Source organism: Portunus trituberculatus, chromosome 20 (assembly GCF_017591435.1).
Source record: "Portunus trituberculatus isolate SZX2019 chromosome 20, ASM1759143v1, whole genome shotgun sequence".
Taxonomy (NCBI): Eukaryota; Metazoa; Arthropoda; class Malacostraca; order Decapoda; family Portunidae; genus Portunus; species Portunus trituberculatus.
Genome location: NC_059274.1, coordinates 2,172,501 through 2,192,500, shown reverse-complemented (window position 1 = coordinate 2,192,500; position 20,000 = coordinate 2,172,501). Strand labels below are relative to the sequence as shown.

General features: G+C 42.0%; 1 protein-coding gene across 1 annotated transcript in view; it reads left to right on the top strand.

The window, feature by feature from the left end:
• The window catches only part of LOC123506599 (nephrin-like), a 414,125-nt gene that overhangs the window by 360,286 nt on the left and 33,839 nt on the right, over positions 1-20,000 (top strand). Inside the window, exon 2 of the mRNA XM_045258841.1 lies at positions 12,300-12,432. Coding sequence (XP_045114776.1) covers positions 12,300-12,432 — 133 coding nt within the window. The remainder of the gene's footprint in view (positions 1-12,299; positions 12,433-20,000) is intronic.

Here is a 20,000-nt window from a genome sequence, read left to right as displayed (position 1 = left end):
GAGTAGAAAACATCAAATACCTTAACTCTCCACTATTCTTCACCGTTATAGCAGTCAATGAAAGGCAAAGAGACAATAGTACTTTCAACGTTCCTCATCTCTCCACATTTCCCACACAATATCTCATCCTCCGCCGAAATACTGGAATCAATGTGTTGGCGGTCCCTCAGTCCCTCACCCTCCCTCTGCAGCAAACACAGAGTCTCGCCATTCAGCACCACGGGAATAGAGTCGAGCATTAAACCCAGAATTAGTCCAGCATTATTCTAGCCAACGTTGTTTCATAAAGGGAAGAAATGCAAGATATACCCACCCACCCACCTACCACCTACACCCCCAACACACACACACACACACACACACCTGTTCTTAAATAGAGGCAGGTGAGTCGTTACTTGCAGGAACTGGGCATGCAAATTAAAGCTGGGTCCCTTAACACATCCAAATTAAGTGCAGAGCTTAGCAGAAGGGCGTTACTTGGGCGTGAAGGAGGCAAGTGGGCTGGCGTCTCTAGAGGCCTCAGCTGTACCAAAGTAATGTATGAAAGAGCGGATATCGAGCACTGGACGCTCTCTCGCTTACACAAGGGGTTTACCAGTGAGCCAGCGAGATCTAAGGGTGCCGCAGTGGAGTTCATGGATCAAGAATACTGGAATGCTGTACCGTAGAGAAAGGGTGAGTAAGATCATGTGTATGTGTGATCAATAGAAGGAATATTATCGGACGGAAGAAAAATTAATGTCACTAGAGAGAGAGAGAGAGAGAGAGAGAGAGAGAGAGAGTAGTGATATAAGTCCGTTCAGCGTAGGTCGTTCGTTTTGCCGTGGGAAGTGAAAGGAAAAGGTTGTAGCACAGTGGAAGGGGAGGGTAAAATATTCTATACTTCTTCATTGCTTTCCCGTGATTCCTGCCTCGATAACTTCACTTGGGTCTGGCTTGTGGTTTCTTGGTCTTTATTCTTAGTCTTTGTGTGTGTGTGTGTGTGTGTGTGTGTGTGTGTGTGTGTGTGTGTGTGTGTGTGTGTGTGTGTGTGTGTGTGTCTTTTGGTTTCTAGTGTAGCATGAATCAAGCGTCAACAAACTCTTGGTCACTTAACTTTGCATCACTTAGAGAGGTGATGTGATAAGCTGTACTCTCTCTCTCTCTCTCTCTCTCTCTCTCTCTCTCTCTCTCTCTCTCTCTCTCTCTCTCTCTCTCTCTCTCTCTCTCTCTCTCTCTCTCTCTCTCTCTCTCTCTCTCTCTCTCTCTCTCTCTCCGCAACTTCTTTTACATCCTTGTTCCGTCTCCTTCTGTGGAAAATAAAACGTAAGTTAGAGAAGAATTATTTCAAAAGTTTCATTCCCTTTTTTTCCCTTTTTTCTTTTTTCTTCTTTTCTGTCGTCTTTTATTTCGTGTCGACGTCGCGAGGGAGGAAAAAAAAGAAAAAAGGAAAAATTGGAGCTGAATGCAAAAAAAAAGAAGGTGGAAAAGAACAGAGGAAAGGAAAAAAAAAGAAATGGTAACTTCAATTAATTGCTTTTGACTTGTGACCTCAGAATTCTTGAAGTGTGATAGATAACGACGAACATCAATAGAATATACCTGTGTGTGTGTGTGTGTGTGTGTGTGTGTGTGTGTGTGTGTGTGTGTGTGTGTGTGTGTATGTGTGTGATTTTATTTTTAACTATTTCTGTTTTATTCCAATCCATTTAATTTTTCTTTCACCACAAATTTATTTTTCTCGTGTTTCTCTCTCTCTCTCTCTCTCTCTCTCTCTCTCTCTCTCTCTCTCTCTCTCTCTCTCTCTCTCTCTCTCTCTCTCTCTCAGTGAATTATCGCGTTATTGTTTATTTCGTTGTCTCTTTACAATGAAAAAAAAGAAAAAGAGAAAAAGGGAAGAGCAAGAAGGAAATAAAGAGAAGCAGAGGAACAAAAAGACTTAAATTACTGCTTACTTTACTGATTTCCACGCATTGCAACAACAAAATCACAACACACACAACACAAGAAACACAAGAAAACGAAGAACGAGAACAACAAAACCAGCATGAATTACAACAAGACGAAGAACAACAACGCTAGGCAAGAAAAACAACACTAACTCATTGACACGCACACAGGAACAAATACCAGTAACAGGAACCACACAACGCCGATCGGAGGAAAGAAAGAAGAAAGAAGATCGAGAGGAATTTAACATGTGACGGAACTGACTGCTGGCGTGGCGTGGCGTAGCGTGTGCGGTGCTGCGTATAAATTGGCGCATATTGGCATGTGTGAAGGCGTCGCAGCGTACAAATTGCAACTGTGACGGCTGATTTGGTCACTACTCGTTACAACACCACCAGTAGGAGGAGGAGGAGGAGGAGGAGGAGGCACTATATCGGTAACGGGTGTGAGGCAGAAACCAACGCCACAACTAACCCACCATCCACCTCTTCCCGTCCACCCTCGCGTGTTTCCCGGCAAATTATCGGCACATTTTTCCACACACGAGGGACACGAAATGTTTCCTTTGTCGTTATGCTCCAGTGTGTTCTGTATTTTCATGATTTGATTACGTACGTTAAGTTGCGTGATTATGTGTGCGTACTTGAGAGAGAGAGAGAGAGAGAGAGAGAGAGAGAGAGAGAGAGAGAGAGAGAGAGAGACGTAAATGTAGAGATACGAACTGGAAAAATAAAATAGACAAAAAACATGAAATTGCGTTCGTACTTGAGAGAGAGAGAGAGAGAGAGAGAGAGAGAGAGAGAGAGAGAGAGAGAGAGAGAGAGAGAAACGTAAATATAGCGATACGAACCGCAAAAGAAAGTTGACTAAAAACATTAATTCACCTCACAAAGAGAGAGAGAGAGAGAGAGAGAGAGAGGGCTGCTTTAACTGGATGAGTGTCGTGAGAAGCTTAGTTAATTTAGGGTAAGGTGAAGCAAAATTTGTGTAAAAGAAGGAAGGATAATGAAAAAAAAAAAAAAAGGGAAAATAAAGATTACGTTTCTCATTTCATTACTTACACTAATAAAAGATAAAGAAAAAAGTATAAAAAAAAATGAAGGTCACCATAAACTTTACTCACACATCAAGTCAGCTCAGATAGTAATAGTAGTAGTAGTAGTAGTAGTAGTAGTAGTAATAGTAATATCAATCTTATTAACATTACGACTATTTTCGCTACCATCAAAATCACCCTCTTACATTTAACAGAATTTCCATATACTTCAATAAACATAAAACCATTTAAACACACACACACACACACACAAAAAAAAAAAAAAAAAATTCAACAGTGCACCCAAAACAACACACAATTCTCAACCATTCAGCACGAGTAACATCTTTCAGCACCTATATAACTCCACATCAGAGCTTTTAAACACCGGTACAAATGTGTATATAAATAATGCACTGTGTTTAAGGCAGTCAAGTGAGATAGTTAGCTAGCTTTGTGTATTAGACAAGGGCTTTCAGGCTAAACGGAGCTGGTGTACCCCTCAGAGTGAAATTCTGGGGCTGTGGATTAAGCGAGGGAGAGAGAGAGAGAGAGAGAGAGAGAGAGAGAGAGAGAGAGAGAGAGAGAGAGAGAGAGAGAGGCCGGGAGAAGATGAGATGTTAAAGTAAAGGTGAGGTAGGGATGTAGATGAGAGAGAGAGAGAGAGAGAGAGAGAGAGAGAGAGAGAGAGAGAGAGAGAGAGAGAGAGAGAGTATATAAAGCTTAGATAACAACGAAGAGGTGAGAGGGAAAGGATAGAAGGAAAACGTAGTAGGTGATAAAGGATAGATAGGAGAGAAATAGATAAGTGAAAGTAGAGAAAGGAAGGAGGGAAGGAGTAAAGGAGGTGGAGAAAGGAGAGAGAGAGAGAGAGAGAGAGAGAGAGAGGAAATGAAGCGAGAGGAATGGATGAATAGCAAGTAAATGAGAGAGAGAGAGAGAGAGAGAGAGAGAGAGAGAGAGAGAGAGAGAGAGAGAGAGAGAGAGAGAGACGGGGTTCCTTATCTGTCCCACGTTATCTCCCCACCTTCCTCCTCTTCCTTTATCCTCTTCGTCGTTCCTCCCACTTCTATTCATCATTCAATTATCTCTCTCTCTCTCTCTCTCTCTCTCTCTCTCTCTCTCTCTCTCTCTCTCTCTCTCGTTTGACTTACATATGGGAAAGAAGAAAATAAATAAGGAAAGAGAAAAGAGGAAAATTAGAGAGAGAGAGAGAGAGAGAGAGAGAGAGAGAGAGAGAGAGAGAGAGAGAGAGAGACAAACACTAACATTCTAGACCATCCACTCCCTCAAAAAATGAATCAAATAAACACCACAGATAAAAATGCATAAAAAATCAAAAAACCTTTAAAAAAAAAACACGTCAGAATTTTCTTATCGTTTCCTTCTGGGTGGGCAAGGAGAGCCACCGAGATGAAAGACAAACAGACAGACGGACAGCCGAAAGGGGCATAAACAAGCATGAGAAACGAGGTTGGAATGTACAATGAAGGTGAAGCGGGTTACGAGGGAAGCTGACGCGGGATATAGACGGGCAGTGGACAGGCTGATGGACACGTGGTTTTGAGAGGAAGAGGAGAAAATAAGCTGTAATTTCCTTCTCTTCTTCTCTTCCTTCAGGCGCGTTACGACCTAGTTTGGGTTGTGTGCATTTCACGGTTAGTAGCGGACGTCATGTAGTGTGGCATGAGGCTAGCTGTCATATTCAGAAACGCCCTCCTCTCTCACCATGACAATTTTCCAAAGCCACAGAGATGACTATTCGAGATTTCAAGGCAGTTTCTCCTTTTCATAAACTAGAAATATGGTCAATTGATCTCCAAAACCATAAATAAAACACCCTTAAAACAATGAGTATCTTCAACTAGCGCCCTTGGGAAGTAGTGATGGTGAGAGAGCAAAACGTTTCAAAATATGGGCTTTAGTTTTGGTGTGACTTCTTCCTTCGCCATCACGCCAGATTGAAAGTAAACTAGATGTGATTGAAATTATGTTATTCTCTCTCTCTCTCTCTCTCTCTCTCTCTCTCTCTCTCTCTCTCTCTCTCTCTCTCTCTCTCTCTCTCTCTCTCTCTGCAAAACTCCTCGTCTCCCTTCCTGTTTCTATTCATTCTTCCATCTTTCGCTCTTTCTCTCATCCTTTCCTTCATCTTTTCGTTCTTCTCGTTTTTCTCTTCCTCTACTTCCTCTTCCCTTTACAATTTTTCCCTCTTTTCTTTTTCTTTCCTCTCACATCCTCCCTCCACCTCCGTTTCACCTCTCCCATCATTCCCTCTTCGCCTCTCCTCCCCTCCATCTCCCTCTCCCTCTCCTCTCCCTCTCCCAAACTGACTGCTCGGAAATTGGTCGGTGGTGAGAGCAATTTATGGGTCACCTCACACAACTTTCGTTTTGGAGGGAGGGACGAGAGGGAGGAAAGGGAGAGAGGTGAAGAGGAGACGCGATATGAAGAGGACTAGTAAGAGGAAGAAGCAGAAGAGGAGTTTTCGGATAGGGAGAGAAGGAAAAGGAGACTGAAATGAGGTACTAAGAGAGAGAGACGGGGGAGGGAGAGAGGAGAGTAGATACAAGGAAAGATGGATGGTGGAAAGTTCTCAGAGCACCGTCGGGGAAAAACACACACCCATGTAATTTAAAGTAATTGTCTTCGTAATGAGGTTAAGTAATCAAAGAACACAAAGCAGATGAACAAAGTGGTGAGGAAAAGTTGTATAATGCATCAGAAACTTCGGTAATAACTTAGTAGCAATAGAAGTAGTGGTAGTAGTAGTAGTGGTAGTAGTAGTAGTGGTGGTGGTGGTGATGGTATTAGTTTTTTTGCTGTTTTTGTTGTTTTTGTTGTTGTTTTTGTTATTGTAGTAGGAGTAATAATCATTTTTTTTACATTTTCATCTTTTCTATTATTTTTATTCACGTATTTATCAGTATCTTCATTCAACTTCAAGCTAAATGTTTAATCAATACATACACACGTTAATCATTCCCTTACTCACCCATTCATTTACTTTATTCACACTCCTTCTTGGTAATACAGAATGATTCACCATAGTCATTAACCGCTGTACCTTCACTTATTCATTCACTTGTACACTTAGTCACTTATTCAAGCCGTTCCTTCATTTATAAACGTCTGCCACACACCTCGTCTCATTTATTCACTCCGTTTCTCATTCATTCATTAGTGTCTCTCTCTCTCGTACATTCACTCACTCACTTATTCATTGGCGCATTTACTCACATGTATAAAAAGAGTAATTTGTATTTCCTTATTCATTATCATTCATCATTCATTATAACGTGATTTGTTTGCGTTTTTATTCCTTTCACTCATTTCCTTCTTGTTTTTGTGTTGTTTTTCCTCTCTAGTTTTCTATCTCCTGGTTTTCTTCTCCTTTCTCAGACCATCAAATTTTCAAAACCACCACTACTTTTATGTCATCTGTGTAGTTCTCGCCCTTCCTCTCCTCCTCCTCCTCCTCCTCCTCCTCCTCCTCCTCCTCCTCGCGGCTGACAATGGAAGGATGAGAACTGACATCCCACAGCCTCACTCTCCAGATTACACGATAAAACAAAATCCTGACAACGTAGATGGAGAGAACTGGGTGGGCCGCGCCGGGGCTGGGCGGGACGGGACGGGGCGAGGCGGGGCAGGACGAGACAGGGAAAGGCGGAGATAGAAAAGGAGAAGGAGGAGGAGCAGGAGGAGGAGGAGGAGGAGGAGGAGATACGTATAAAGAAGGGAGGTATTGAGTGAAAGGGAAGGAAAAGGAGGAAAGGAGGAGAAATATGCGATGAGAAAAGATAAAAGGAAGAGGAGGAGGCGGAGATAGAAAAGGAGGAGCAGGAGGAGGAGGAGACATGTATAAAGAAGGGAGGTATTGAGTGAAACGGAAGGAAAAGGAGAAAAGGAGGAGAAATATGCGATGAAACTGGATAAAAGGAAGAGGAGGAGGAGGAGGAGGAGGAGGAGGGCGAGGAAAGGAAGAAGGAATCAAATAAATTTCTCCTTGACCAGTAATAATTGGAATTTCGCCTTATCGATAGCCTGGAAAAAGACGAGTAAATTTATGAATCCTTTCTTTTTCTCTTTTTTTCTCCTTTTTCTGACTTGTAGAAATTGAATGACGCGTGGGAATAGTGCGAAGCGATGGTGATGCAGGTGACGATGGTGATGATGCGCCTTATAAGTCATGGAGCATAAAATTGACCAACTAAATCCTGACGCCATTGGAATCGAGGTCATGAGGGAATTAAGTACTGTGCAATGCCATTCTGGGTCACTTCACACACACACACACACACACACACACACACACACACACACACACACACACACACACACACACACACACACACACGAGAACCAAGTCACGTTTAGCCGAATACGTAAATTTATCGTTTATTTCCACGTCATCAATAGGAAATGAAATAGCAATGTTTGTATGAATGTCGGGCTGAATGAATTAATATATATATACATATATATACTGCAAAATACACTTTATGGAATTAAATAACGGCAGTGGCCAATTATACTCGTGGGTGGCGGAAGGTCTCTGTATAAATGGACTCGATATTATGGAAACACACTCGGTATTAAATCGTGATGTACACAAATAACCATCACCAGCCAATGAAACTCGCTGTGTATTTGGAAAAACACCGAACCATTACGCCTTTGTAAAGTATTTGCCGTCATAAATTCAAGCCTCATGCAAGGTTTTAAATTTTGCAGCGTGTTATTATCGGCATGCAGGATTTAGCCACGGGAGTGATGCGGGAGTGAGGAGATTACTGTATGATAAAGCAGATACATTCAGCTCTCAATAATACATCCTGCCTCTGCTCTGTGCCCGGTGTGTTTGAGAGGGGCAGAGCAAACGGGAATGACTCTGTGATTGGACATTGTTTCATTTGTCAAGGCACGTGATGAGGATGATAACAGCTGGTGCGTTCATCTGTTCTGTGGATCGTGTGTTTGTGACGGGAAGAGGAAACGTGAGTGGCTTTGTGAATTTGTGACTTGAAATCGCTGTATTTTCTCTTTTATTTTTTTTTATGTAAGAGGGAAACTGTCCAAGGGCAACAAAAAAATTAAACACAAAGGTCCAGTTACATGCTAGTCCCTGATCAAGGCCAAGAGAGTTAGCCAAAAAAATGAGATATATTACTTAATTGAGTTCAGGTAGGCCTAATTGGTAGATGGAAGTATAAAAGCAGGTAGAGAGTTCCAGAGTTTATCAAAGAAAGGAATGAATTATTTGAGAGTACTGGTTGACTCTTATGTTAGAGAGGTGAAGAAATAGGGATGAGAGAAAGAGAAAGAAGAAAAAGCATGTGATAAGAGTAATGAGACGGAAAAAATATACGGAAAAAGGAGGATTTCACCCTTTTCTTAAATAGACGAAACAAAAGTGGTTGAAGAAATTTTTATCATAATGTACGAAAAAAAAAAAAAGACATATTCGTTACCGCATGTAGACAAAAAGACATTGAAAACAGAAAAAAGAAGGAAATATTCACATCAACACATTCTGGTCTCTCACTGACAATAAAGTATAAACATTCAGAAAAAAAAGACATTAGAATAAAGTTGGCGAGAGGAAATGAGAAGTCAGAAGAACAAAATTAGTGAAGGAAATAAAGAACAATTCAAATAGTGATGAAATGTTGCAGAGAAAGAATTAAAAGGCGGAGAGAACTGAGGAAAAAGATATAAAGAACTTAAAGAAAGGAGGAAAATTAAAGGTTTCAAGGCAGTGGTGGCTTAGCAGGATCCACACACAGCTCAGGAAGACTTGAAATTAAAAGGAGAGGAAAAAAAAAAAGAAAGAAAAAGAAAGAGCGAAGGTTGAAGTGCTGAGTCAGATCTGGACCGCCATTGTCAGGCAGTGGTGGTGGTGGTGGTGGTGGTGGTGGTGTCCTGTATCCTAATCCTACCCCACGAAGGTCAGAGTTAAACCTTGAACCGGATTTCTTGTAGTAGTAGTAGTAGCAGCAGTAGTAGTAGTAGTAGTAGTAATAGAAGTAGTAATAGAAGTAGAAGTAGCAGTAGTAGTAGTAGTAGTAGTAGTAGTAGTAGTAGTAGTAGTAGTAGTAGTCGTAGCATTAACAAAACCATTTACACCAATAACAGCATTACCTACTCGCCTTTCCTCACCTTCATCAATTATCATTAACAGAAAACGGAGTAAAGGGAGGGGAAACTTACCTAATAGAGATCACTGCAATATTTTCATTTCATTTACGGCTGAGAAAAGAAAAGTGGCTCCCTTATCTAAGTGCAACAGAGAGTAACCATTACCACCCTTTTTCCCTTTGGCCCATTTTTACCCTTAGTACTGGCTTCACAAATGGAGTTATGAGACCAGAAAGGGGGAGAGCCAGAGAGGAACCTATTCGATGTTTTAGAAAGAGGAGACGGGAAGGGGCAGAAGGGATATTGAGATGAAAGCGTCCCCCTCCGTATGGCTAATGGAGTGATGGGGCCAAAGGGGAGGTATATAGGGATCATATTGGCTTTTACTGGGTACTGAGAGGGCTTCGAATATAGTGAGGGGTGGCGAGGGTGGACGGCGCTTATAAGGGATTCGTGAGTTTCTGTGTATCAGTGAACCATACTTTGAAACATCCACGACTCACCTTCACTACCTTTAAAAACCCCTAGTTAAGGTTACACACGTTATCAAAAGCATTTCTAAGTTTCCGGTGACAGATTAACATGATTTCTACACTCTCAATTGCAGAAACAGTCTTGGGAACCCGGCTAATCGTCTCTATGGCCTTTGAAATTGGTAGTGGGGAGAGACCAAAGGGATTCTAAATACTACCCTGTGAAATTCATCTCCATGGGCGAGAGAGTGCAAGGTGCCAGTGACGTGGGGAGGGAAATGAAGTCTCTGAGAATGAAATGAAGAAGTAGGAAGGCATGAGGAAGACACTGAGGAACGAGGAGTGAGAATAGAAATATGGGAAATGTAATGAAAGTGACAGAGAGAGAGAGAGAGAGAGAGAGAGAGAGAGAGAGAGAGAGAGAGAGAGAGAGAGAGAGAAACGAGATGAGGAGAAACAGTAAAGGTGTAGATTGGAAAATTATCGTCCTTGAATGAGAATTAGTAGCAGATAGGATTAACGGAGGAGGAAGTGAAGGAAGAAAGGAAGGAGAGAGAGAGAGAGAGAGAGAGAGAGAGAGAGAGAGAGAGAGAGAGAGAGAGAGAGAGAGAGAGAGAGAGAGAGAGAGAGAGAGAGAGAGAGAGAGAGAGAGAGAGAGAGAGAGAGATCAACAACTTGACAAAATAAAGATGGTGGTAAAAGAAATATGAGAAACAAAGGGAAATATGACAAACGGAGGACAAAAGAGAAAGAGGAAACGAAGGAAAACATCAACGAGGAAAGAAGGAGAGAGAGAGAGAGAGAGAGAGAGAGAGAGAGAGAGAGAGAGAGAGAGAGAAGACTTCAAGATCAAAGGAATATGAAGAAAAGGAGAAGGAAGGAAGTTGCATGGAAACCAAAGGGAAGAGAGAGAGAAAGGAAAAATGCCGAGAAATAGAGAAGGGAAGGAAGGAGAGGAACAATAGAAACCAGAGTAAGGGTGGAAAGGCAGCCATGAAAACACGAAGATGCAAGGAAAACTGAGAACTTGGATAAGAGAGAAGGGAAGGAGAAGGAGGGAGACAGGAAGGGAGTAAAACGAAGCTCTGTGAAGACTGAAAGCTTCCTATTCTCGCAAATAACCACAGGGAGAAAGAGTGGGGAAGGAAGGCAGGCAGTGTGGAGGAGGGGTGGACGGAGAGAAGGAGCGAGAGAGAGTAAAGAGGGAATGGAAAATTTATAAAAGGTAAAGGCCCTTGAGGAATCAATGTGCACAATTTTGCTTCATGTCTCCCGTCACTTATTCCTCGCCGTCGTGTGCGCGGACCGGAAGGGAAAGAAAGGAAAGAAAGGAGGAGGGAAAGAAGAACAAAAAGCCAGACATCACTTAAGGAAGACACGCCCCGCGCCTCACTGCACGCCTCCACTCTCCTGTCAACTTTCCAAATTGCTCCACCTTCTCATTTTCATTTAATTGCTCAAAAAAAATAAAAGTGAATGATATTTTTCCCTTGCATCACTTTGAGACGTCAGAAGAGCGTCGGGGGGAGCACGTGTCCTAAGGCAGACATGGAAAGGCAGAAATATACCCTCTGAGCCGCGGCAGGAAGGTCCGGCTGGCTGAACCGTGGATGTCGGGGTGGGGCGGGAATTTTGCTCTGAATAAGAAACTTTCGAGTCTGGTTTCACACGAGTTCAGCTGAAGAAGAGGGTCCTTCCTTCTCCCGAGCCCTACCTCAAGCACTGCCTGAGCCTCCTTCACCAGCGGGACGGCCTGAGGAGTGCCTGGAAGGGTCCTTGTCTTGATAGCACCACTTGATACCAGCCACCACCCGGGGAAACACAGCCTCTACACAACCTAATCCTCTTCCTTGCTCTCATAAGGTTCCCCTGCATGCCTGAGGGGTTCAGATCCCCTTACAGTGGTTCTAGATCTGTTCACAGGCCTAAAAAAATGGGTTCCGATCCCAGTTTGGCGGCCTAAAAGAGGTGATGGCGTCTGCTGGTCCAGGCCTCTTGCAAAGTCCCATCAGGTTCCCGGTGGACGTTTTTGCTCTGTGCTGAATTACGTGGAGAGCCTCACGTTTTTCCCTCCTCCTTTCTCCCTTTCTTTCTGTCCCATTCTTCTGCCTGCCATCCTCGCCCCGCCCCGGCTGGCCTTGGCGGGCGGGGCGGAGCGGGGCGGGGCAGACCAGGAAGTCGAGCGAGTGATGCGTGAAGTCCCCGCGTCTCGGCGAGCTAAACTTATTGGAAAAGCCTGAATAAACCGTTGGCCATTGACAGAAATAGAGCTGGAGCGTTCGTCTCTCTCTCTCTCTCTCTCTCTCTCTCTCTCTCTCTCTCTCTCTCTCTCTCTCTCTCTCTCTCTCTCTCTCTCTCTCTCTCTCTCTCATAGATAGGCATATAGTTTATTGACCACAGTTTCAATTACATATACACAATTCATTGCAATTTATAACACGTACACAGGAAGTTCACACACACACACACACACACACACACACACACACACACACACACACACACACACACACACACACACACACACGACACGGAAACACCAGTGAAGCCAAACCAAACCAAACCAAGCCGAGCCAAGCCGAGCCGAGCCAAGCCGAGCCAAGCCAAGCCAAGCCAAGCCAAGCCGAGCCAAGCCTTCCTCCAGCCTCTTCCTATCAACCAGTCTTTTATTCAATGTTTCTCTTTCCACCTGACCTTATATCTCTCTCTCTCTCTCTTTCCAGGTCCAACTGTTCCTGTCACGGCGGGTGTTGGGGGCCGTGCTGACCTCCCCTGCAATCTGACCTCGCCCCTGCCCCGTGACCGTGTTCTTCTGGTCCTGTGGTACAAAACTGGCACCCACAAACCCGTGTACAGGTAAGTTACGCGCCCCAGGTACTAATTAGATTGGTAATGAGAAAGGTTACCTGGGGGAATTTGAGGACGAAGGAGGATAAGAAGAGGAAGAAAAGTAAGAGAATTATTTGGATTGGTAGTAGTAGTAGTAGGAGTAGTAGTAGGAGGAGGAGGAGGAGGTGGAGGTGTTGGTGGAGGTGGAGGTGGAGGTGCTGGAGGTGGAGGAGAAAAAATAAGACGACGAGAAGTACAAGTAGGAGCAGTGGTTGTACTAGTTGTAGGAATATTGTTATTATCAATTTTAGTGGAAGTAGTAGTAGTAGTAGTAGTAGTAGTAGTAGTAGTAGTAGTAGTAGTAGTAGTAGTAGTAGTAGTGGTAGTAGTAGTAGTGGTAGTAAGTGTAGTAGTAGTTGTTGTAATAGTAGCTGTTGTTGCAGTTGTTGTAGTAGTAATAGTAGTAATAGTAGTAGTAGTAGTAGTAGTAGTAGTAGTAGTAGTAGTAGTAGTAGTAGTAGTAGTAGTAGTAGTAATTGTATGTATGTATGAGAGCATTTCCACACAATACTGTACTACATATATTTGAATGCACTGACCCTAAACCATGACCTTCTCTGGCCCAGAATAGCGCGGCGCACGTCTGGCCAGGCTGGAATCGCGCTGAAAACTCACGAAGGTGTTATGAATTCTTAAAGTGTGCATTTAATTTTCTGCGTCGTGTGTCTCGCAAATAATTTCCTTCTGCTCGGTAAATATGAGTAAATTCTGAGCCCGCTAAAACTGTACTGGGAGGATGAATAGAATGGGAAAATTTCACCATAAAATGTATTCACGCGGAGCAAAAGTTAATGTGGAGTTTTAAGCACAATGAATGGGGGTTATTGTTGGTCTTCCCCGCCTGTGACATGTGCAGGGAGGCGAGGCTCAAATGTGTCTTCATTACGCATAAGAAAGAAGGAATTGTTGCTGTTTTAACTTCATTATTATTTTTACGAAGCAATAGTTTGTTTTTTTTACTAATTTGCTACTTGTTATTTGATTTGATTTGTGTTTAATGCAGGAAAGTATGATTTGTTCTGATTGAGTTTTGTTTTTGTTTTTTCTTTATTTATACCATATGGGTTTTTCACGGGAATTTATGGGATAAAGGGGATACTTTTTGGGGTACCTCCTATCTCAAAGCCCACCCGCTAGGAAACTGTTGCCCCGAGTGAAGAAGCCCCACTTACACTCGGACCATGGTCAGGATTCGAACCCGTGCGCTTGGAGACCCCTCGGACCCCAAAGCACGCATGGTTCCACTGTACCACGGCGGCACCAGTTATTGGTTTTCAAAAAAAGGAATGATGTCGATGAAATAATTTAGTTTCCTATTAACTTTGTCAAAGGAAACATTTTAGGAGGAGAGACGAAAAAAGTGGTTCACAAGTGCCAAACGTGATTGATGATTGAAAACACGCTCTCGTTTTCACGCGCGCTTCATTCATTATTATGAAAAAGAATTTGCCAAGTTTTCCCAAGAAGTATTTAGCTTAATCTTGTTGGAAGCCGAGAGAAAAATGTGTAAAGTTTGATAGGAATTTATTTAGGTTGTTCTGCATTTGCCTTCCTCGTCCCAAACACACACACACACACACACACACACACACACACACACACACACACACACACACACACACACACACACACACACACACACATGACGCCTTTTTCCAGTGCACAAGCTCAAAACAGATTTACGGATATTTCAAAGCCCAAGACGACGAAGTAAAGGTTTTAATGAACTTTTAATCCGACATTTATTTTCCTCGCTCCGCACACAACTTCTCTACGACCCGCGGGCCTTTTTCTCTCTTTTTTTTCCTTTTGTTTTTTTTTCTCCAAGGTCGCCTCGCACTCACTCGCTTATCGTTTTTGAGGCTGAAGAATAAAAAGGGTTCCTTCATTACGGCTTCCATGTAAGAGAGAGAGAGAGAGACAGAGAGAGAGAGAGAGAGAGAGAGAGAGAGAGAGAGAGAGAGAGAGAGAGAGAGAGAGAGAGAGAGAGAGATGGTATAAAAACAGGAACATAAACAGACAGAGGCAAAAGAAACAAAGGTAAATAAACAAACAAGGAAATAGAATAAAAAATGCAACGAGTACCCATGAGAGAGAGAGAGAGAGAGAGAGAGAGAGAGAGAGAGAGAGAGAGAGAGAGAGAGAAAGAGAGAGAGATGAAAAACAGTAAACAGAAAATGCTAAAAGTAAAAAGTAAAAAGAAATAAAACAAGTGTCCCGTTGTTAACTCACTTTTCCTCGTCTTTGTGTACATGACTGTGTGTGTGTGTGTGTGTGTGTGTGTGTGTGTGTGTGTGTGTGTGTGTGTGTGTGTGTGTGTGTGTGTGTGTGTGTCTACTTCTTTATTAATTCATCTTATTCATCTTACTCAAGCCACTCTAAGACGCAACATCATTACCACTATTCATGACCTTACACGAACACTTCTCTCTCTCTCACTCCTTCCTCACACACACACACACACACACACACACTAACTCCCTTAGCTGCAATGGGGAAGCGTCTGGCCGCCCTGCGTGTGTTGTTTCTCTTGCCATGCGCTGTAATAAAGGGAAATAAAGGGAAATATAACTGAGGAAAATAGGTCGGAGGGACGGCGCGTTGGGCAATTGCATCTGAACAAGTTTTGCATGAATTTCAGAAACAGTGCGGACGCGTGGAGAGAGAGAGAGAGAGAGAGAGAGAGAGAGAGAGAGAGAGAGAGAGAGAGGGCTGATGATAGACAGACGTTCAGAGACAGAAACAGACAGACATATGGAGAGAAAGGCAGAAACACACACACACACACACACAGAGAGAGAGAGAGAGAGAGAGAGAGAGAGACAGAGGATGATAAAACTCATACATCAGACCTACTGCTGCTTGTGTTGTTGTTACTGCTGCTGCTGCTGCTGTTGCGTGTCGCGTCAGCCATCGGTTAAACGCTGTCGTGGTGGCTGTCAGCTGGAATTTGCTGCCGGGGAGACGAATGGTCAGCTTGATTACACCACCAGTCAGTCAGTCAGTCAGTCAGGCAGGCGGGCGGGTGGTCGGCAGCCTCTCTGTTCCCTGTGTGGATGTATGCGGCTTTAAGCTACGAACTCTATTGGGAGAGGGTTCGAAATATGTATATTCTGTTCCAATATTTAGTGTCCCTTTGTATTTATCTTCCTTTTATGTCTCCGTTCTAATGAATCCACCGCCAGTGTTGAGAGCTGCGGCCTGGGCACTGCTGGCTGGTTTTGACGGGTGTCTGTGGCCGTATAAGTAAAGGCCTTAAGGGATTTTAAGAGCATTTAAAGTAAAAGGGTGAGTTTAAGAGGTTTCAATAGAGCTTATGGGCATTTTAAAGAGGGTGAGCGAGTTTGAGAAGTTTTAAAGGGGATTCAAGGTGAAGAAAATTAGTTTAGCTCCTTAAGTACTGGGACGTATTTTTATCTTGAGTTTTCCGTACGATTAGACCATTTTATTAACATTAGGAAGAATTTGTGGAGGTCAGAGGGTTAATGGTCACAGTTTTTACTATTTTATTCCCTCACATAAGTGTCTGAAGCTGTATAGAATCATCAAATAGTAAGCAGAGTGAATATGGAAATGCGTCATGGGATTTTAAAAGAATTTAAGGTGAAGGGCCTGAGTTTAAGAGTTTTCAATGGGGTTTATGGGTATTTTTAAGAGGGTGAACGAGTTTAAGGAGTTTTAAGGAGGATTCAAGGGGAAGGGAATTAGTTTAACTCCTTCAGTATTGAAACGCATTTTCACCATGAGTTCTGACTATGATTAGACGATTTTATTGACTTTAGGAAGGGTTTACGGAGGTCAGAAGATTAATGTTCAGAAACTTCACTTTTTTAATCCCCCACATGCGTTTCTGAAGCTGTATAAGATTGCCAGATAGTAAGCAGAATGAATATAGAAATGAGTCATACCACTGTAGATGTTAAGGGATGCAGTGGAGTTTATGAGTATTTTTAAGGGGATGGACGAGTTTTAAGGAGTTTTAAGGAAGTTCAAGGTAAAAGAAATGAGTTTGAGTTCCGCAATCGAGTCTAAGGGTGTTTTTAAGGGGTTGTACACTGGTTAGCTTGGTGTGAAAAAGGTATTCTGTGGCCTTATAAAAGAGAGGTGAATTTAAGAAGATTTAAAAATGTACGGTAAAGGAGTTGTGTATAAAGAGTGTTTTAATGGATGTTGATAAAAGAAAATAGTCACTTTATGGTGTTTTTAAAGAGATGCAACTTCTTCTTTTCATCCTCTGCCGCCTCGTCTCTCTATTTCCTTTTGTTTATTCTATTCTTTTTTCTTATGTTTCCTTTCTTTTTATTTCAAAGTAGAAGGATAGTTGTGTTATTATTCACCATTATTTTCTCCAATATTTTCCCTCATGTGCTTTTCTTTCTCTTTTTTTTCTCATTCCTTTTCTTTTCTTTCATATACAAGTAACGAGAAGGAATTTTCTCTCCCACGTTTTGTCTTGTTCATGTTTCCTTCTTTTTCGCGTGGTTATTTTCTGCCACACTTTATCTTCCCGTGTTTTATTCTTGTCTCTGTATTTTTCCGCCTTTCCTTTTCGTTCAGACATGATGGAAAAGTTTATTTCGTCTCTGCTTTTGAATGTCCTCCACTTTTTCTTGATTTTTTTTTTTCAGTTATTTCTTTTTATCCTTTATCTTCTTATTTTATCTTTATCCTCTTTCATTTTTATTACAGAAAATGGTTCCTATTCTATATTCATTTATTTTCTACATGCTTTCTTTCATTCCTTGTCTTTTACTATGCTTTTCACTGAATATTTCCCTTTCGTATAGATTAAAAACGCAAAATCAGTGCTTTACTCGCCACTAGAACACATAAAAACAGGCTCCCAATTCTATTTTCACTTATTATTTTGGCTGCTTTGTTTTATTCCTTGTCTTTTATTATTTTTTAACTAACTCACCAACAAACCAAACACAAATAGTCCTCTACGCTGCGCTGTACATCTTAAAATCTCCATTACTTTTTTACATTTCTGGCTCCATCTCTTCCTTTCAACCAAATTAAAAACATCAACATACTCACTCTCTCCACGTACATTGACACCTGTCCGCCTTTCCTCGAGTGGCAGCGCATCATACTGGAGAGTGATAGGAAGGAGAGCATGACCCAGGTAACCACTCCCTCCATCACACCTGTCGACTCTCGTTTAGGTGTTGGGCAGTGTGACGTCAACCTTCTCGCTTGGCTGTCCGTCTGTTTGGTGTCTCTACTGACGGTGACGAGAGAGAGAGAGACAGAGGTGGACGCACAGACAGATGTATAAATAGATCGACAGTTGGAAAGACAGCTAAATGGAGACAGGGAGAAATGTGTTAGAGGAAATATAGCAAAGAAGAAAAATCGAGGTAGAAAAAGTCAGTGACAGATAGACAAGAGGAGAGGCATGATTTGAGAGGTGGAAATATGTTTGTAGATAAATATACAAACTGACAGACACACCGGAAGAAAGAGAGAGAGAGAGAAATAAACAGAGGGAAAAATCATATTAACAGAAGACGTATAATGCTACTAAAGCAAAGGAAACAAATGTAATACAGGAAGAAAGAAAAATGAAGACAGAGAAACAGGAAATGGAGATGACAAGAAGAATGGTAGCAAGAGAAAGAAAAAGAAACATACGCAGAGAGTCAGCTGTTAATAAAGCCAATGAGAGAGAGAGAGAGAGAGAGAGAGAGAGAGAGAGAGAGAGAGAGAGAGAGAGAGATGAAGCAATACCCCTTATCAAAGTCTGGTTACGTCACACGGATGGGGAATAAATATGCATATATACATTTTTATGAGACGGATCTGTCAGTTTTCGTGCAGGAGAAGAATAAATGCATTTGTGTTCCCTTGCGGCGGAGAGCGAAGGAAAGGGAAACAAATAGAGATTATCAACATACTTTTATTATAACGTTGTGAAAGGAAAGGAGAAAAAATGTGTCAGTTTTTTTGTTTTTATTTTGGTGTGTCTCGCGTGTTTTGTTTTACATGTTGCGTTTTATTGAGTCTTCTGTTATTGTAAATGTTGTTCGTGTGATCTGTATATGGTCCGTTATATAAATGGTTCTCGCTATGTCTTATTTAGCCTTTGCATTCTTGTGACACGTATAATCTAATCTAATATTCATGAATTTGAGGGAGACAAACAGATAGGCAGACACACACAAACAGACATGCAAAAGTTCAGAATTTTCACATTCTTTAGATATATAATTGAGGGAGACAGACAAACAAACTCACACACAGACAGACAGAGCAGAACAGACAGGAATTTTTAGATATATTTGTGTGCGTTTGAGGGAGACAGAAAGACACACAGACACACAAACAAACATGCAAAAAGTTGAGAATTTTCATATATTTTAAGTGTATATTTGAAAAAAGACAGGTAAACAATATCACACAAAAACAGACAGACAGACAGACAGACAGACAGACAGACATTAGGAATCTTCAGATATGTTTGTATGTGTGGATTTGAGAGAGACAGAAAGACAGACATACACACAAACAAACATGCAGAAAGTTAAGAATTCTCACATATTTATATCTGAGGCAGAAAGGCAAACAAACTCACAGACAGACAGAGCAGAACAAACAGGAATTCTCAGATATGTTTGTGTGTGTGTTTGAGGCAGACAGAAAGACAGACACACAAACAGACACACGGACAGTTAAGAATTTTCACATTTTTAGGTATATATTTGAGAGAGGGAAACAAACTCACACACAGACAGACCGAGCATAACAGACGGAAATTCTCAAATATATTTTTGTGCGTGTTTGAAGTAGACAGACAGATAGACATACAGACACACACACAAACAGACATGCAGAAAGTTAAAAGATCTAACATATTTAAGAGTACATATGTTTGAGAGACACAGACAAACAAACTCACACGCAGACAGACAGACGAGAACAGACAGGAATTCTTAAATATATTTATGTGCGTGTTTGAGGGAGACAAGCAGACAGAGACAAACAGCGGAATGCCTAGATGTGGTGACAGATAATCAGACACACTGACAGCTGGACAAAGAGGGATTTCAATGGCTTTCATTAACATTCATAGACACAAGTGTTGACAAGGGAGGAAGTCACGCACACTGGAGCAACTTGTGGAGCTTATCCTTGAAAATAGCAATGAGAATGAGACACCAAGAATTAAAACATAGACGAGAGAGAGAGAGAGAGAGAGAGAGAGAGAGAGAGAGAGAGAGAGAGAGAAAGTGCGGTATTAACTGAGATCTTGAAGTTGAGTTGCCAAGATGATCTCAAACTTGTAAACCTTTCTGGTGATAAAGATTAAAGCTCTCTCTCTCTCTCTCTCTCTCTCTCTCTCTCTCGTCGCTGACTTATTTATTTGTATTTGGAAATAATGAGCTCAGTGACAGTTCGCCGCGGAGGAAAAATTATTTGGCGTACCACTTCGGGATTCTGGATTAGTTTTTGACTCTGGAAATTGCTGACAGAGAGAGAGAGAGAGAGAGAGAGAGAGAGAGAGAGAGAGAGAGAGAGAGATTTAATTTTCT